Source organism: Aulonocara sp. 'chitande type north' Nkhata Bay, linkage group LG10 (genome assembly GCF_057382095.1).
Source record: "Aulonocara sp. 'chitande type north' Nkhata Bay isolate Kocher_YH1m ecotype deep benthic linkage group LG10, A_spYH_male_GT1.1, whole genome shotgun sequence".
NCBI classification, from domain to species: Eukaryota; Metazoa; Chordata; class Actinopteri; order Cichliformes; family Cichlidae; genus Aulonocara; species Aulonocara sp. 'chitande type north' Nkhata Bay.
The window spans coordinates 35,492,186-35,511,092 of record NC_141353.1 but is presented as its reverse complement, the minus strand read 5'-3'; the positions used below and the strand labels follow the sequence as shown (position 1 = coordinate 35,511,092).

The window sequence follows — 18,907 nt, the reverse complement described above, 5'->3', positions numbered from 1 at the left end:
TAGGGGTTTTTTTCATTCTAGATTTTGGCCTGCTGCCTAATGTCTCTCTCTAATTTTTTCCCCCTACCCTCTGTCTCCTTTTGCTTTCTGCTTCTTGCCTCCGATCTATCCTGTTCTTCACCTCAGGGGACACCACACAAAGGATGAGATCCGCTCCGTTTCCAACCCCTGCAGAATTGGATGCATATGCTAAGAAGGTTGCCAACAACCCCCTCACCATTAAGATCTTCCCCAACAGTGTCAAGGTCCCCCAGAGGAACCACGTGCGCCGTACTGTCAACGGGCTGGATACGTCAGGCCAGCGCTACAGCCCTTATCCTTCCTCTCAGGCCAGTGCCAAGACAGGCCTCCTCGCCATCATCAAGGTGCCCACTGTCAAAGGCATCCTAAAAGATTTTGACGGTAGCCGGGCTCGCTTGCACCCTGACGTCATCATGAACCCCCTTACGGGACCCTATCAGGTGGCTTCAACCAGCACTTTAAACCACCAGGTGCAGAACCTTCCCCGGCCCCAGCAGAGGTTACCCCTTCCACCGCAGGACCCCCCTCAGACTGTGCATATACCCCTTCCCCAGCAGCAGGTGCACACCCAGAGTCTCAGACAGCCTCCCCCAATGGCCCAGCACCCTCAGGGCCCAGCCAGACTCCAGACTCAGTCTCAGCACCCAGCTCTCGGGCAAACACAGGGGCCACCTACTGTCATGCTCCAGCAGCAGCACCTTCAGCAGCAGCAGCAGCAGCAGCCTCCACCTGGCCTGCAGGGAAGCAGAAAGCTTCCCGATGGCGATGCACCACCTAATGTTACTGTCTCTACCTCAACCATTCCACTCTCTATGGCTGCTGGTCTGCACCAGGGCCGCCAGGCTGACCTGAACACCATCGTACATCAGATCAACCAATTCTGCCAAGCTCGGGCCCAGGGTGCAGGAACCACCTCCATGTGTGAGGGCCAGATCGCCAACCCCAGCCCCATCAGTCGCAACCTGCTTATCAGCGCTTGTTCTAGGGTTTCCATGCACAGTAACCCTGCCACCCCTGGCTTCCCCCCACCCAACTGCATCATTGGCTCTCAAGAGAAAGCCACAGCCCCAGTGGGAGCTCACCCTCCACCCAGTGTGGCTGCTATGAACCACTTGCCTTCCAACCACACTGATCTCAAGCAGCAGCACCAGCTGCAGCAGCACCAACTGCACCCACATCAGAATCAGCAGCAGCAACTACAACACACCACGCAGCAGCAGCAGAAGATGCGCTCTTGGAATCAACATCAGTTGGCTCATGTACCCCACATTCAGAATGGGGGGAGCCACCTCTGCAAGCAGCCTTCCAGGGACGCCACCTTCCATTTTAAGGGCATGGGCTACCCTGCAGAGGTGTGCGTGGGTCAGCCTTACTCACTAAAACCTCCCGTAGAGAGGCCCACCCCCTCCCCACCTGTTAACAACAATGGCATGCCCGGCCCCATGGCCCACTACACTAACGGTCACTACTTCCAGTCGCACATTTGGAACAGCAGCATCCTACCCACACCCAACAGTGACAGCTCCGGGTCTCAGGACATAGCCATGCCATTCCACGGTGCAGGCCCAGGAGGGTGCACCACGCTAGACTGTGGGCCCCCTGGGGCTCCCCATTACCGGCTAGGATCAAGCTCCTCCTCCTCCTCCTCCGCCCAGACTAATCTGATGCAAACAGCAGATTACTTGGGTGGGGACTTTCAGACGCCCTATTTCCGCGATCAGAATCTAGGGTTGATGGGCAAGATGCACAGGCCCCCTCTGAGCAGGGTAGGTCCAGAGGTTGGGGATGGCAGAACCGCTCTCATCCAGCACCCAGGGTACAGATAAGCTATGGCCTTGTCTCCACAACTGTTATCAGCACCCTTTGTTTAGTCTTAAGAAAGGAAACATGAATAAAACTCAACTTATAACTTAAGCAAATGACTGCTAATGTTAAAGAGGGTAAATTAATATATTTAATGAAGATCAGTAGGTTTTTTTTGTTTGTTTGTTTAATCTTGCAAGTGATCAATTGCTAATTCTAGGTTTGTTAACGAGGGCTTCTAACTGGCACTTCATACTGTTTATTACCTGCTTTTTTCCCTTGATGATACTTGTCAATTTACGTGCCTGGATCTCAAGTGATCCTGTGTCATTTCTACTTCAGACCTGCCACTAAAGTTTCCTTATGCATGCAAGAAAGAAAAACAGATCCCTCTCTGAAAAAACATCTGCTGATAGATTTTTTTTTCTTCTTCCTGTAACAGGATCATGTCAGGAAATTTTTTGGCTCCGACTAGGTTCATTAAATTAGTTTCATTTCGATGATTAAACGCAGTCACTTCAGGACAAAAGAGAGAGAGATGACCGTGCTTCAATGCAAAGCCATCAGTTAGTGAAGTATAACAGAGTCCAGCTGGGACCTGTTCCAGAAAGCAGGTTTAGTTAGTTTGAGTTGATGAAGTGCAGCTGGGTCAGTCAGCTTAGGTAATATAAAAAATTTTTTTAAAAAAAAGCAGTTATCAGTGGAGCTCCGAGTCCAACAATCACTATGGCAACGGGTAAATAAAGAGCAAATCTTCCACTTTAAATGGAAATATGAATGTTTGTCAATCTGTCACATTTTTCTTTTTTTCTTTCTTTCGTTTTTTTTTTAAAGCCACATTTTATTCAGCTTGAATTTTACTTATTTTTTTTAATGGAAGTTGGAATCCTACCTTTTATTGGCTACAATATCTGAAGGCTGAAATACAGGAAACAGCAGTGGAATATTGGAATATGGATCAAACAGATATGATGGCATTTAATTACTGTAACGTCAAAGTGTGTTGTAATGATTTGCAGTAAAAAAAACTGACTGTACCTTTTAAGACAGCTTTGTTGCATTCGCTCAGTAGCATATATTGACCTCAGCATGTGTGCATATTTCACATGCTATGGGAACACTTTTGGACTGTCTGCAGTCTGTAAGACTCAAAGACTCACTCTGAACTACATGTAGCTTGGTTTAAGAAGCTGGTTTCAGCAGGTACGCAATCATCCTCCCTCAGTCATCTTCACCATGTTATGCCGCTGTGATAAAATAGGATATATCATGAGATATGATAATAATACTCGAAGTATGTACCTTATAAACGATAGTATGGCCAATAAACAGGACAAGCTTCATGCAGAGGATTTTTTTTATTTAAACAGGGATTATGCCAATATGCAGTTTAGTGTCGAGAAAGTGGTTAAGAACCTGACAGCTGCCATCCTGTCTACAGAGTTATAACGGAAGACCATGTAGCATGCAATAGATTTTATTCTTCCATGTCCACGGATCGCTGTATGTCCAGATCGATAGTCTTGAAAGGAAGAAAGTCCTCGGACAACAAAGTCAATATTCAACCAGATAGTATCCTAACTCTCAACTCTGCATTCACTGCTGGATAATAGGAGGTTAAAAAGAACCTGCAGGTTAGAGTCACAGAGTCGGTTATGCCAACTGACTGATCCAGCATGTCAAAGTTAACAAACCTCAAAGTTTGGCTAAATCTGCTTTCTGGAATAGGCCTCGGGCAAAGCTTGCAGTATGCACACATGCACAAAGGGGTTCTCCTTCTTTTTAAATGTCATTATTTGTATAATAGGATTCTTCAAGATCGATACCTCTCCGTCACTTAAGGAAGTCTGTAATCAGGTTGTTTGTACATATTTAAGTTCCAAGAGGGAGCAAACAAGTTGAAAAACTTTGATGCTTGGTCCTGCTTCACATGCTGCAATGAATTCAGGTGTTTACAAAGGAAAGAAAAAAGAGAAAAAGAAATAAAGGCATAACAGACTGCGTTAGTGCCACGTTTGGCAGCAAGATTGTGAAATGTTTATGACAAGGAAGGTTGTGATAAAATTTACTCCTACCTTTTTAAAAGCGACCAAAGTCAGGTTAACAAGGACACACTGTTAGGAAGCGGTGCCATTTTTAAAGTTCGTGTCCTTTTCAGATCGTCTTTGTATCTATGACAAATGTGTTTACTTGAATGTTTGAGATGATTTGTTTTGAAGGTATTGAAAGGCACAGACAAAAGTCTCTGAAGTAGATGAAATCCGCGTCAATGCCCCGTAGGAACTCACTACACGCCTAGCTAGATTTGTGGTCCCAACAATGGGCACCTCAGCAAACAGAGTTACATGTTGTTGCTACTGATGCTGAAATGAAAAGACCAAATTGATCACTTGCAAGAGCACTCGGAGGTAAACGAAGCCCGACTTTTAAGTGAAACAGCAAATGCATTGTTTATTTTATTGTACACTGGCTTACCTACTAGACTACTGTAACTTTAAAGTTTAATGATTGTGTATGAATGCTGCCTGTGGATGTGGGAACGGTTAAGGGTGAGTGTGTGTGTGTGTGTGTGCAGTAGACAGTGTGTGTGTGAGATATAACGCAATGGCACCCATGTTTTGTTCTCCTAACCCCCTAATGACCCTTAAAAAGCCTTAAGTGTTTGGTCCTTGGACTTTCCTTTGAAAATGAGCATGGTTTAATGAAAACCCCAAATAAGAAGGAAGAGGCAATGGTAAGGATCCACAGAAACAGCAATTTTATTTTGCTTTTCTTTTTTTTTTTTTTGACTTTTTACTTTAATGAAGTTTTGTTGAATAGGCAGAGCAATTCCTTAGATATTCTTTATTATGTAAAGTGAGGAAAATGAGTAATATTTTGTAATTATATATTTTTAGCAATGTGTAGTTTTTTGAGCTGTAACAATTTTTTTTTCTTCTCCCTCCCCTCCCCACAATCTTTCAAAGCTTCAGTTTGCAGTTGTGACTATTTATAATACTTGATTTGCTTGTTATTTAAAATTTTATTTTTTTTCTTTATTTCTTGTACTGTTGCTGTGAAATGGAAGAAGGTCCACGAGCCTTTCTTTTGTGTCATTCTGTACGACAGATAAGAGGCAAGAGCGTGAGAGTTGTGCTACTCTTTTTGTAATATTGTAATAATAAAATAAAGTTCTAATTTATGCTTTGAACTCAGTTCGCTTGAACATTAATTTGTCTAAATTAACAGCAGGCAGCCTAGCTCTTGTCATCCTCTGTGACAGTTCAGGTAGCTACACACACACACACACACACACACACATTTGTCTCTCTCATAATCAGCCCTAGAAGCGACTCGGTGTTTCTAAAGGCTTGTCTAAGCCACATTTGTAACTGTGACAGGTAGAGCCAAAGGTGGTGATTGCTACACCAATTGCTGCCGCTTCATGCCATTTATCCAGGCCGGAACAGGAAGTGGAGTAGACAAAGCAAGCTGTGAAATCTGTGGGACTGATCTGGTCGCAGTAGATTTAGCTTGTCTGGCTGTGATGAAAATGGGCCTAGTATAAAGGGCACACAGTGGGAGGGAAGGATCAGCACCTTGGTGAGTGGCATTACTCCACGAAGGTTTTCGAGCGATACCAGAGGTGCCAGCAGGTTATGGCCTTTGAGCAGAGGATGTGCATCCAGTTGACGTGCAGGAGCAGCATGTAGAAGAAGCCGCTGGATTAAATGTTCTGCTTTAAAGGTTTGCTTTAAAATTTCTTTGCTATTTGCACAACACTGCCTGGCGTTCAATACTGATAAATATTGCTGTTTTACACTGTTGTCAGTCAAACCCAAAGTGTCCACAAGGTTTTCTTGGGAAGGTTACACTGGGGTATCAATCAGTCAGTAAAGTAGATTATCCATGTCTGTTAAAATTATTGGGCAAGTAAAACAGCCAGTCAGGCTGAGTAGCCAGAGAGCAGCTCTCTGTTAGACCGGTGTCATCTCTGTGGACTGGTACGCCTGCCACCGCCTACTGCCATCCATGAATAAGCCTCTCCAGCTCCTCCCTGTGGGTAAAGCAGGAAAATGTTAGTGGACTCGAATTACTTTCCTCCCTCACACAAATCCATGAATTCATGTTTCCGCACCTCTTTGTTGGCTCCTAGGCGGGGTTTCAGTGCCTGGCTGCTGGACACGCTCCCAACAGCCGGGATCCTCATCGATTTTGACCAGGTTGCTGTTCCATTTGTTCCAGTTGACTTCCTCCACTCTGAGGAGACAAGAGGACACATGCTCCAATTACTGTCTGCCGTGTGACACATCAATCAGCTGTCAACAAAATTAGCGAACAACATGGTGTACTGTGCATCAATCGATTATGCTCACACAGCCGCGTCTTGGATGAACTCTTCAATGCTAAACCTTTGTTTCTCCTTTGTTACTGTGCCTTGATGAAGTTGGCCTTTATCAGCCTTTATTGTGAGCAGCAGAGTGGTGATCAGTTTCATGCAAGGGATTTTATACTCCTTGATATGAAGAATCTTAATATGAAAACCTGGCCAATAAAGTCAGATAATAAGTCTAATATTAGACCTCATACATCATCCTTCCTGTCACCAGGAAACCCACTACAAACCCACAAAGACTGACACACATGCAGAGGTTCAATTTAGCACAGCTGAACACAAATAATATAGCCAATACTGAAACGTAGCCAAATGTATGACTAATAACTCTAATAATTATGTATTCAATACCCAAACGCGTTCTTTTCTCCTGTCTTTATACATGTCTGGATTTATCTGCAAGCGAGTTCAAGCCGCAGCTCACTAACAGCCAGTTTTCTAGATTTTGTTTTTCTGCAGCCACAGAAGCCAACTAGTGCTAATGCACGTTGTAGTGATCAAACTAACAAATTTAGTAAAGTAAATGCAACATTTGAACATCATGTCAGCTGAAATAATTCAAAGTTAGACTAAGTTAGATTATAGTCATTATTTATGTCAGGCATTTTTAGTCTTTCTTGGACAAGGACAATTGTAAAGCAGGGGAAAAGCAAGAATGACACAGGACATGCAGACCCATGTAGTAGTGTTTTTTTTTTTTGTTTTTTTTTTACATTTTAAGAGAAAAAGCTTTGACCCAACAGGGCCTCCATAACTTGTGAGGCTGCATTTGGCATCATAGTGCTTTGTGCTAAATTATCCATGTTCAGCTGGTTTAGTATGTTGGTGTGCAATAAATGCAAAGTGCAGATGAGGCTGATTGGAACAACAATAATTGACAAATAACTTGTTACCCCTGAAAACTACTAGGAAAAACCACTGAAGCTCTTTTCTGAGCTGAGTGGTATCTGTCATATTTCACCTTATTGAACAAAATGACTGCGTGTGCATCAGAAGCTAGTGAAGGTGGTCTCTGCCTGTTCAGCTATTCTTGGAAAAACCCAAAAACTGTTCTAATGGTTATCAAACCGCGTCTTGATAACACCTCCTTAACGACGAGGTGTTGCAACCCGTCGTTAAGTAAACATAAATGCAGAATGAAACATTTGATTTTGTAATACTGCTAGATGAAAACTAAAGGAACTTCCTGTATTATAATCGTGTGCAGCTCTATATTTTCACTCTTGGACTTCATTAGAGTAACTTTGCATGACTCACAGTTAAAAAAAAAAATTCTTCTGGACTGATGCTCCTAATAAAAGAAAGGCTTTAACAGCAGATGGGTGTGGCCGCTGGGCTCACTGATGTGCCTGAGACAGCCTTATTAACCCTGTAACACCAAATGTATCATATTTGACACGTGAGCTTTTGATATCTATATAAGTGTGTCTTCTCTTCCCCCCCCCCCCCCCCCCCCCCCCAAAAAAATAAAATAAAATAAATAAATAAATATAACTATAAACTATAAATCTTTCTTTATTTGAAACTTTTTGCCATGTTTAAACTAGGAATGTACAAGAGCTGCAGCCTTCAGGAAGCTGGGACTTCAATCAACAGATTTCCAACCCTGCCCTATGCCAATATGTCATTGGAAAAAATGAGGCCTCTATCTCCAGTAGGGGTTAAGGTAAGGGCGTAGCATTCAAGAAGGAAGAAGCTTCATGTTGATCTTTGTGGTATCTATTAATGTCTGCTTGCTAACATGTTGTCTTTGTCAACAAAACTGACAGAAACATTAGATGGTATTGGTTAAAAGCTTAGATTTCATTAAAAAAAAAGCTATGAAGATGCTAAACCACAAATGTCAACCCTATGTTGGAGCTAGAATGTCCAGGGCATTTGCAGCCCTTTGAAAATGTGTGACTAACCACTGTGCTGTCACTGAACTGAATAGAAGCCAACCTGAAACACCGTCGGCGGTCCTTTCCGGTAGCAGTGTTGAGATTTTTCTCCACCCCACAGCGAAAATAACCCTTCAGGCAACAGGGCAGTCTCCTCTCCATGTCCAGGATAGTGATAGCCCTCTGAAAGCAGTCACATCATTTAAATCACGCATACTTCACTTATATACTCACATCAGCTCTGAACACTCTGACCTGTAGCTTCCAGATGCTGGTGGTCTCATTGGTGAGCTTCTCCACAGTGCGGTTCATGAGCGCGATGAGCATGTTGAGCAGCAGGATGTAGGTAAGTATGATATAGATGATGAGGAGCACATAGAAGACGTCTATGTACTTGTAATTCTGGATGAACTCCATGTCGCCCATGCCAATGGTGAACTTGAAGAGCTGCAGGGTAGTGTAGGAGATGTTTGAGAAGGTGGGTTTGACACAATCCTCCTCAAGACCAACAAGGTGAAAACGAGTTGATTTAGTGGTGTTTGTTGTATTCAGCTCTTTATCAGGAGACTTGTCCGCTGTAGGGTCTTTGAGCAGGGTGACCACCGCTGTGATAGGAAGCAGGTTACAGCAGGTTAAGCAGGTCTGATCAGGGTACACAAGCTGCAGATTCTGTCCCAAAATACTCTTTTTGTAAAAGAGTATTTTGTATGTAAAACTTTTTAAATGGAATCAAAAAATGCAGATGTTTTTGTGCAAACCTTTCTCCTTTTTAGAGAGGGTATAATACCTGCTGAAAATCCAAAGAGGAAGACGATGTAGACAAACAGGAAGCGCAGGATGTCACTGAGGATCATCTGCAAACAAGGAGACAGAGAGCCTCAGTGATGGGATCAGTTGCTACTATCTTCTCTGTGGAACTGCGTGACATGCGAGGGCTACCTTTTGTATCATGACACTATAGATGCCCATGTGCTCGTTGCCCCTGGAGAAGTAGAGTATGTTCACCCAGCTGAGAGCAAGACACAACACCAGGAAGCTGAGGTACTCATCCCTCCTAAACAGGTGGAGCCCAGTGGAGATCAGGAAGAGGACACCCTGCAAAAGACTATCAGCGGCAGCACTGTAATAACTATTAACATGACTGCTGAGGAGTTTTACTGTGCTGTACATCTTCCACAAACCATTTATTTGCAAAGTGTTGTGGAAAAACCTATTTTTTCCCAAAAGAAGCACAATGCCTATAGAAAGTATATAACCAACTTACCAATGTTTGGACACAAACATGCTTTTTATTTATTTTTACGACTTTCTACATTGTGGATACAAACTGAATACATCAAATCTATGAAGTAAGATATATGAAATTATGTAGCAAAGAAAAAATTTATGAATAACTCTAAATATGTCTTATCTTTTAGATTCCCCAAAGTAGCCACCTTTGCTTTGGCGACAGCACTGCAAACCTTCAATCATTCTGGAAAATTACAAAAACTTTGTGTCCCCAAGTGCATTCGCAAAAACCATCAAGTGCTATGACGAAACTGGCTCACATGAGGACCACCCCAGGAAAGGAAGACCAAGAGTCACCTCTGCTGCTGAGGATAAATTCATCCAAATCACCAGCCTCAGAAATCGCAAGTTAACCGATTAGAGCAGATTAGAGGTCAAATAGCTGCTAAGAAACGCCTACTAGGGAAAAGCAACAAGCAGAAGAGATTTGTTTAAACCAAGAAACACAAAGAATGGACATTAGACCGTTGAAAATCTGTGCTTTGGTCTGATGAGTCCAAATTAGAGATCTTTGGTTCCACCCGTCGTGTCTTTGTGCGACGCAGAAAAGGTGAACGGATGGTCTCTACATACATGGTTCCCACTGTGAAGCATGGAGGAGGAGGTGTTTTGGTGTCGGAGTGCATCCACAGCATCCTGCAGCAACATGCCATCCCATCCGGGTTTGTGTTTAGCTGGAGCATCATTTATTTATCAATAGGACAATGACCCCAAACACACCTCCAGGCTTTGTAAGGCCTATTTGACCAAGAAGGAGAGTGATGGAGTGCTGCACCAGATTGCCTGGCCTCCACAGTCACCTAACCTAAACCAAATTGAGATGGTTTGGGATGAGATTTGACCGCAGAGTGAAGGCAAAAGGCCCAACAAGTGCTCAGCATCTCTGGGAACTCCTTCAAGACTGTTTGAAAACCATTTCAGGCGACTACCTCATGAAGATCACTGAGAGAATGCCAAGAGTGTGCAAAGCAGTAATCATAGCAAAGGGTGGCTATTTTGAAGAATCTAAAATATAAAACATGTTTTGAGGTATTTGACACTTTTTTGTTTACTACATAATTCCATATGTGTTCATTCACAGTTTTGATGCCTTCAGTAAGAATCTACAATGTAAATAGAAAAACACATTAAATGAGAAGGTGTGTCCAAACTTTTGACATCATTAAATCACAACAACTGCTGCAGTCAATTGAAACTATTAAAAGGAAATGTTAGTAGTAAAGGGGCTTCAGCTGATTGCTGCACGAATGCAAGTTGCGACTCTGTATCAGGAATAATACTGCATTATAAAGAGGTGAGAAAACTCCACAAGGTAACTTTAATTTTGAGCATGCCTGCTACTTACAAAAGAATCTCATAATATCCGTCAACCAGCAGGGTCTCCAGCTTTGGTCGTTTCCTCATCATATCTATAATCTAGGAATTCAGATGAGGTAATCAGTCATGTTACTGGACTACAACTTCCACTAGGTGGTGATATAAGAAAGTAGATGTACACAAACACAAAGTTAACTACATACCCCTATGAGAAAGAAGTAGCAGTTCGCAACTGCTGTCAGCAGCCAAGCTAAAATGTACAGGTGATCATCAGTCTTGAGGTTAATGTGAAACATTGGCTGTGGGGCACAGAGAGAACATCATCCACATTAACACAGGCCTGTCTGTGATGCTTGCACAGCTCACCTCTTTTGTGTCAGTCAGCTTACCATGCTTTCTTTCTTATAGTAGGCTAGGAGAGTAAAGATGATCAAGTACACAAGGTAGGACAGGAAGTTGAAGAAAAACATTCCACTGGCAAACCTATTCCACTTTTCTTCAAGCAGTTGGATCAGAGGCTCCGTCTCGAGCATCTCGTGACGGTTCTGAGAGGAGAAAGGAAGGGATGCACATTTGAGAACCGAACAGCATGCAACTACTGCTCTGACTGGTGTCACGATGCTGGAACTCACAGGGATGTCGCTGCCGTAGATCAGTATCTTCAGCACTGAGTTCTCCTCATATGAGTCCACGGAGGCCAGGTCGTACAGGGAGCAGTGGACGGGCCCATAAACCCACTCGGTGAATTTACGGGACAAGTGTTTGGTTCCAGTCTCTTGGAACTCTCGTCTTAAGATGTGTGAGAACAGCTGTAGACAAGTAAAAAGGAAAGCTAGAACAAAGAGAGTCTGTGAAGGTCTGATCTATTTCTGAAAACCCAGAAACCCACAGATCCCACCAAAACGTATAGTTTCTGCCCTGTCAGTAGTAAAGGAGCTCTGCACTTCATTCTCACTGTTGCTTTTCTCACTTGGTAGTACTCTTAATGTCAAACTGCAGTGTTTTACCCCAGTCTTGCCAGTGTGGGCAGCCATTTTGAGAGGTGTCAGGCCCTTCTTGTTCTCAATGTTTTCCAGCTGCACCTTGGGATACAGTCTCGCTGTGATCTTTAGGATACGGTCGTACATGCTGACTATGAATTCTGTGTTGCACTTGGAGTTGTCAGCCACCATCACAAGGGCATGCAGGACCGTGTTGCCTTGAGAATCTACCATCTTAGCATCTGCTCGCTGGTATTCATTGTCCATTAAGAAGTCTACCACGTCGGGCTGGTTGGTGCAGGCTGCCAGAGACAGGGGCAGCTCACCTGCAGACAAAGATTTGATGATATTTTAAAGTTTTATTTCAGCCTTACTTATTTTTTTGAATCAAAATCAGGGTGTTGAAAGTGGAAGTGAAACACTAAATGTTTAAAGGCTACACCATGGAGCCCTGCCCTCAACAACTGACACAGATGTAACTGGATTTAAAAAATAAGTGCTTAAAGGCTTTAAAACGTGTTTTGCGCCATCTTCTTTCAGTACAGAACATTACATCAAATTGTAAATGGCCTGTATTTGTATAGCGCTTTGCTAGTCCCTAAGGACCAATAAGCGCTTTACACATCCAGTCATTCACACACTGGTGATAGGAAGCTACATTGTAGCCACAGCCACCCTGGGGCGTACTGACAGAGGCGAGGCTGCCAGACACTGGCGCCACCGGGCCCTCTGACCACCACCAGTAGGCAACGGGTGAAGTGTCTTGCCCAAGGACACAACGACTAAGACTGTCCAAGCCAGGGCTCGAACCGGCAACCTTCTGATTACAAGACAAACTCCCAACTCTTGAGCCACGATCACATCACTGGGTTGAAAATTAAAAATCAGTCAAAAGGGACTATTTTTTTGCTGGTCCATTCTATGTCTAGTCAATCCAAACCATTAAAGAGCAAGCTGACAAATTCATGCTATCAGTACTGAACAGTACAGTACTGTGCAAAAGTATTACAGCTATTGTATTATAGGCATTGACCATTGCTCATTCAACCATTAAAAAGGATACCCAAGTCAAGGAACGAACCAGTGTTGTGTCTGCACATACCAGACAACAATGAACCGATTTGAAATTGTATCTTTAAGCACTTTGTCACTTAGTCTGCTGCAAAAAGAGATGTTTTGTTCTAATTTCTTTAGTTAAATCTATGAAAAATGCCAAAAACAACAGTTTGACAGACATGAAATAATATTTTTGCACCAACAAGGTGATTCCCAAAGAGCTATTATCGAAGAACTTGGCATATGTCGACATGGTGTGCAAAGTGTCCTTAAAAAGTTTGAAGAAACTGGATAGGTGGAGAACAAAAGAACTGGCAGGCCTAAAAAAAGACTATCTGCAACAGATGAACAATATCTGAAAGAAAGAAATGGCACTGAGGTGGTACTGAGGAGTTCAAGAGAGAGGTACAACAAATAGTGTCTACACCCATCTGTAAAGGACGGTGGAGGCTCTATCATGGGTTGTGGCTGTATTTTAACCAGAGGTGTTGGGGATCTTGTCAAAATTTGGTAAATTGTAAATTACTGTAACTATTTCCCACTTTCCTAACAAAATGTTAAGAAAAGACGGTTAGCTCAATTCAATTCAATTCAATTCAATTTTATTTATATAGCGCCAAATCACAACATAAGTCGCCTCAAGGCGCTTCATAGATACAGAGAAAAACCCAACAATCATATGACCCCCTATGAGCAGCACTTTGGCAACAGTGGGAAGGAAAAACTCCCTTTTAACAGGAAGAAACCTCCGGCAGAACCAGGCTCAGGGAGGGGCGGCCATCTGCTGCGACCGGTTGGGGTGAGAGAAGGAAGACAGGATAAAAGACATGCTGTGGAAGAGAGACAGAGGTTAATAACAGATGTGATTCAATGCAGAGAGGTCTGTTAATACATAGTGAGCGAGAAAGGTGACTGGAAAGGAAAAACTCAATGCATCATGGGAATCCCCCGGCAGCCTATGTCTATTGCAGCATAACTAAGGGAGGATTCAGGGTCACCTGGTCCAGCCCTAACTATATGCTTTAGCAAAAAGGAAAGTTTTAAGCCTAATCTTGAAAGTAGAGATAGTGTCTGTCTCCTGAATCCAAACTGGAAGCTGGTTCCACAGAAGAGGGGCCTGAAAACTGAAGGCTCTCCCTCCCATTCTACTTTTAAATACTCAAGACTTGCACTGTAATAAATTTTGCCAGCTGTTGCAGTTCATCGCTTGGTTTTTGAGGTTCACCGAGCAGCTGAGGAAACATTTTTTTGTAACTTGCATTATATTGTGACAACTAGTTTTGAATCCAGTCATGGTTTCCTCTATGATTTAGGGACTACACACGAAGCTATCAGTGGGGGAAAGATTCCTGCATTACTCGTATTGTCCATTTTTATCTCTATCTTCCCTCTGAAGCTAGAGATGCAAATGCAAAACTGGAAAAATTTATTTTCGGGATCCTTAAGCAAAGGATGAGACTGTTGGTAGCAAGAGTGTTCTGTTTTTCTTTGTGGTGTGTTTGCAGTTAAATTTCCATTGACCAATGATGTTTGAGCAAGCTTTTGTTGCTCATGCAGAAAAAAAGTCTGTCCAGGCAGCAACAGAAAAACACACATATGGTGAAACCGCCTTGAAACCATCAGCTAATATAAGTCGTTGATTTAGCCATTAACTAGATTAAAAAAAAAAAAAAATCAGCATTTGTAAAAACTATCTGGCCGAAAGAAGAGCAAGTTTGACCCAAATAATCTTTTTGTTAAACTGGTAATAGAGGAAGATGAGTTACAGAGAGATAATTAATTGATTATAAATTGTGAAATTTATGGCCAACATGAAGATCATATTTACTTAATATTCCAGGTATTCTGTACATTTGAAACAATTATTTTATGTTTGATTAAAGAGTATACTGTTACACGCCAAAGAAAAATGTATCATATGTGACTTTTAAGGCTTTAATAAGTACCAGAGGTTATGTAACAGTATGTAGATAGGGATACTAATATAGTTGGTGTCATAGTTAAAGGGAACCCGAGGAAACCTTTACTTATCTTGAGTTCGCTCTTGTTTCTCATTCGAGATTCAAAGCTGTACTGGTCTTTTAATGTACTCACATGTAATTCAGAATTCTGCATTTTGCAAAAGAATAAGAAACTTGGAAAGGTAGTAGCATGTCCAAAAATAGGACAATCTTTCCCTTTGAACAACTTGCACATTGTTCCTCTATACATATTTGAGTATTAAGTATTGATCGAGGAAACTGGGCCATCATATTGTTCCTTCCAAAAAAAAAAAAAATCACACTTCTGCTCTGATTCTAAAAACTACAAAAATAACTGGCTGACTCACTGCGTCGGCATATGATCTTTGCATGAGGAAACTCCTCTCTGCAGCAGCATGTGCTCACCAAAGTAGAAGTAGGGACCCTTGTGTGGTTGGAAGAATTTCCCGCAAGCTCTGACGTGGACGTCTGCACCTTTGCTGACCAGCAGCTTCACATAAAAAATACTTCTCCTCTCGATGGCTATATGCAGAGCTGTCTGGCCTGCAAGAAAATGAGTCTTATTTAAACATGTCCACTGCATTACTGGAAAAAAATACTGGAATACGGATATCGTGACAAGGTTAAAAGACTTCAAATAAATCTCCCGGACACAGAAAATCTGTTACCTTTGTAGTAGTTGTTGGTGTAGGCTGCGTTCACAAACTCCTTAACATCACCCATCTTCTCTGAAATGTCAATCAACATTTCGACGGTCTCATTCCTGCCATCTTTGAGGTGCAGCAGAGCTTTCATTAAGGGCGTTTTACCGTAGGACCGATCTGTGGATGTAAACACAAATCCATGTGGTTAACACATAGGTCAGCATGTTCTACTTTAGTTGCAGCTGTTGCATTACCGGTCCTCCAACACTCACACAAAGAGTCAGAGAGTTTCTTCATATTTTGGCGCAAGTACTCTTGAAGGCCATCTAGTTTGCTGATATCTCTGCTGGCCACTGCTTCAAACAGTCTGTCACGGTTATACGTCTTGCTGTCTCTCCTGTTATCATGCTGATCCACACCTCGAATCCCTCTATACAAAAAACCAAAAAAGTGTAACAGTTGGGTTGCTGAGGGTTATTAAATCAGCACTTTGGGGCTTGAAAATACCCAGCACCAATCCTATAATGAGTGTTATATTGAGGCAAACTTCATTTTATCACTGCATGGAGAGGCTCACTTGTCAAAGTTGAAATTGAATCTGATCTGAGGTTTCGTCTTCTCCATTTCTTCCTGGTAATCAGTGTCCATAGGTGTCTTGGGGTCCTCCGGGCTCAACCTCAAAGCCAGACCATCTTTCTTAGTCATCTTTTGGCGCGACCTCTCCTCCTCTGTCCTGTCGTCTGTCTCCAGAGTGAAACCAAACATCTCAGATTTCTTCATTTTTCACCCTTTCCTCCAGTGATCTGCATGGAAATACGACACAGTTATACATAATCCAGAAGTGACAGAGGTGCTGCAAGGAGTTTTCAATACAAAGTGTAGAGATTTTTTTCAAGACACTGTTACTGTTTCACTGCTAATACCTAATAACTAAGACACTCAGTAACTACCATTTTACTGGTGCTTTTTTTAAATTTTATTTTCATTTAAATTGTAGTTAACCGGGTTTATGAGCTTTAAGGAGACTAAGTTTGGTAGTGGTTGTATGTGTGTCATGTCAAAATTTAACCTCTGACCTCACTTTTACATTTAACCCCAAATGCATTACAGATTTAAAGAAAGTAATGTCAAGAGAAAGAGCATGAGCTGCTAGTCAGTTATTTACGTCTAGTTACAAGTTGTAAAAATCAATATTATAACAAACCTATTATCCGTTAGCTTCTCCTACACAAGTTTGGTATTTTGTTTACAAAGTACCAGTTTGGTATTTTGTAAACAAAATAACAAAATACAAATTTTTGTATTTTGTTTACAAAATTTTGTTTACAAAATACCAAACTATACCAAATTATTCCCTTAAAAGTGTCTTGGCTGTCTTGGTGGAGGTTTGTTCTCTCTGGGTGCTTCTTGTTGAAAAAAATCTACTAAAAGCAACTAATCGAGTCCTATTTAGCCTGCAGAAATTTGAAACATGAGAAAAAGGGCAATAAAATCACTGTACACCCAAATCTGTGTCCACAGTAAGTCATCTACAACAATTGGAGGAATCAAAGTAAAGATTTAAGTTAAACCATATAAAACTATGTCATTACACTGCTTGGATTGAATTGGTTACAAACACAGCCATGAGCCACTGTAAATAATTCAGGTCAGAGCGTGTAGCGTGGCTGCATCGGCAGAATCGGAAACATGTTTACCACAGGGGCTTATCTAATCCGTCTTAAATGGCACGAGCATAGCTTTCAGACATGTGATGTTTCCTCAACCAGTGGAACAAAGGAGTTTTTATTTAAAACACTTCCTTGACAACAGTAGAAACACAGCACTCGATCTTCTTGCTGCTTGCTGCTTTGTGACATGACCAATTGGTTTACAGTGTGGTTACACATTCACAGTCTAAAAGGATTCCAAGTTCAGCTGATAGTAAACAGACACTATGCCCCGATGTTAAAGAAAGATGCGTTAAGGGCCATGAGACCGTACAGAAATCTTCTGTGGCTTCTTGTTCCTCTTTTTGAGTCAGAAAATGGGGAATTACTGATTCAGTGGAAACTGTGTTATACCCCATGGACATCATGGGAGGAACACAGCAAAAAAAACAACAACGGACTAAAAACCGAGAATAAGAACATCTGTTGTGGTAAAAAAAACATTTTGCTGAACATCATGTAAAAGATGAATTAAATAGATGCTTTCAATCGCACAACTGAAACGGTAGTATTTTAAAGAAAGAAATGCTAAGCTTGCATGTCTATAAATGTTTTCATTGTAAAACTGCTTGTACAGGAACCTCTCCGACATCATGTGATTATGTCCTGGTGTATTATTTATGACTTATTGATCCATGATGCTCAGTAATGTGAGCCATGTATGTTTTTTTTAATGCTGCACAAACATGTCTCTACAATAATAAAGATAATCTGCTCTGTATTCTCACTGAGGCGCAATCTAAACTGTGAAAAACATCCCTTTAACTGCATACATGCCATCCATATACCGAAGCAGTGCAACATGCCACGGCAGTAGCACATTCTTCATGAACTAAAGCATTTTTTTTATAAAGTGGCAATCAAAGCAGTAACAAACGAGCTGACTCACCAGACTTCAATCTTCGTCGTCTGTACTGTTTCCTTTGTTTAAAAAGTTTTGAAAAAAATCTGATGTTAATGTCAAAACCACTGAGGTATTGACACACCCTCAGAGACATGGGCGTGTGAATACTGTTGTGTCTCTGAAGATGCCTGCTTAGCATTAAGAGAAATGAAATAGTAGGACCAAGGCAGAGGGAAATATGATAACCTGCCCTTGAGAAAATTAGAGCACTTTACTCTGGGCTTGAGTGCTTAAAAGGATGCTGTACTGACCATTACTGGACATGACAAAATACCACAGAGAATGCAGTGTATTTTCTGACCTAACACAACAGAGCTTGGCTTTTTTTGATGATTTCAGGAAAGAGGAGCTACAGAGCAGATTGCAGTGTTAAAACAACAGTTAAAATCTTTTATTATCTTTGAATTTATACAAACTAAATAATCCACTGAAGCACTTAGCTGAACAAAAAAGCAGGCATGAAGCAGAAGAGCACTGGCGTGTTGTCCACAGAAAATCCACAGAAAATGAAAGCAGAAGTTTCAAAAAGGAGAAACTTACCCTGAAGAATCAAATTGAAGATTTTGGTCGTAAGTCTTCTGGGGGTTTTTTTTTTAGTCCATAAAGCTGCTCAAGAGTTTCCTGTACGTCTTACAAGCCTCTTCGTGTTCTCAATGTGATGTACTTGTGTGTTTTATTTAGTGCTGCTCTGGTCCTGTGACTAAATGTGTGGTTGCGGAGCATCTGCCTACCAGCGTGAGCTGTAGCTGCAGAGCTCGCATGAGACAACTTCCTTTTTTTACTTTTGAAAAGGATGCATGAGATTGTTATCGTTTGCATATGATGGCATAACCAAAACCGTCACTTGAACCCCAAAAAAACTTCTCTGTGATCTTGATCCCATTTGTATCTGAGCTTGTCATTCTCAAAGGAGCCTTGATTAAATACAAAACAGAAATGTGCACAA

General features: G+C 41.8%; 2 protein-coding genes across 5 annotated transcripts in view; one reads left to right on the top strand and one right to left on the bottom strand.

Moving 5' to 3' along the window:
* The window catches only part of fam222ba (family with sequence similarity 222 member Ba), a 30,379-nt gene extending 25,361 nt beyond the window's left edge, over positions 1-5,018 (top strand). For all 3 annotated transcript variants that reach the window (XM_086309718.1, XM_086309719.1, XM_086309720.1), the window contains exon 3: positions 127-5,018. In XM_086309718.1, the coding sequence (XP_086165844.1) occupies positions 127-1,847 (1,721 nt within the window). In that variant the 3' untranslated portion in view covers positions 1,848-5,018. The remainder of the gene's footprint in view (positions 1-126) is intronic.
* On the bottom strand, positions 2,622-18,702 carry trpv1 (transient receptor potential cation channel, subfamily V, member 1). Of its 2 annotated transcripts, none has more exons than XM_086309715.1 (16): positions 18,502-18,702; positions 15,926-16,151; positions 15,621-15,778; positions 15,373-15,525; positions 15,110-15,247; positions 11,694-11,992; positions 11,319-11,495; positions 11,076-11,231; positions 10,890-10,985; positions 10,715-10,785; positions 9,019-9,184; positions 8,867-8,933; positions 8,335-8,684; positions 8,141-8,262; positions 5,942-6,063; positions 2,622-5,860 (listed from the first exon to the last, which is right to left on the bottom strand). In XM_086309715.1, exons 2-16 carry the CDS (start codon positions 16,126-16,128, stop codon positions 5,781-5,783), a joined length of 2,358 nt encoding a protein of 785 aa, XP_086165841.1. In that variant the 5' UTR covers positions 16,129-16,151; positions 18,502-18,702; the 3' UTR covers positions 2,622-5,780. The 2 variants fall into 2 exon arrangements, with proteins under 2 accessions (XP_086165841.1, XP_086165842.1); XM_086309716.1 differs by lacking the exon at positions 18,502-18,702 and adding an exon at positions 17,947-18,060.
* Positions 18,703-18,907: the final 205 nt, after the last annotated feature.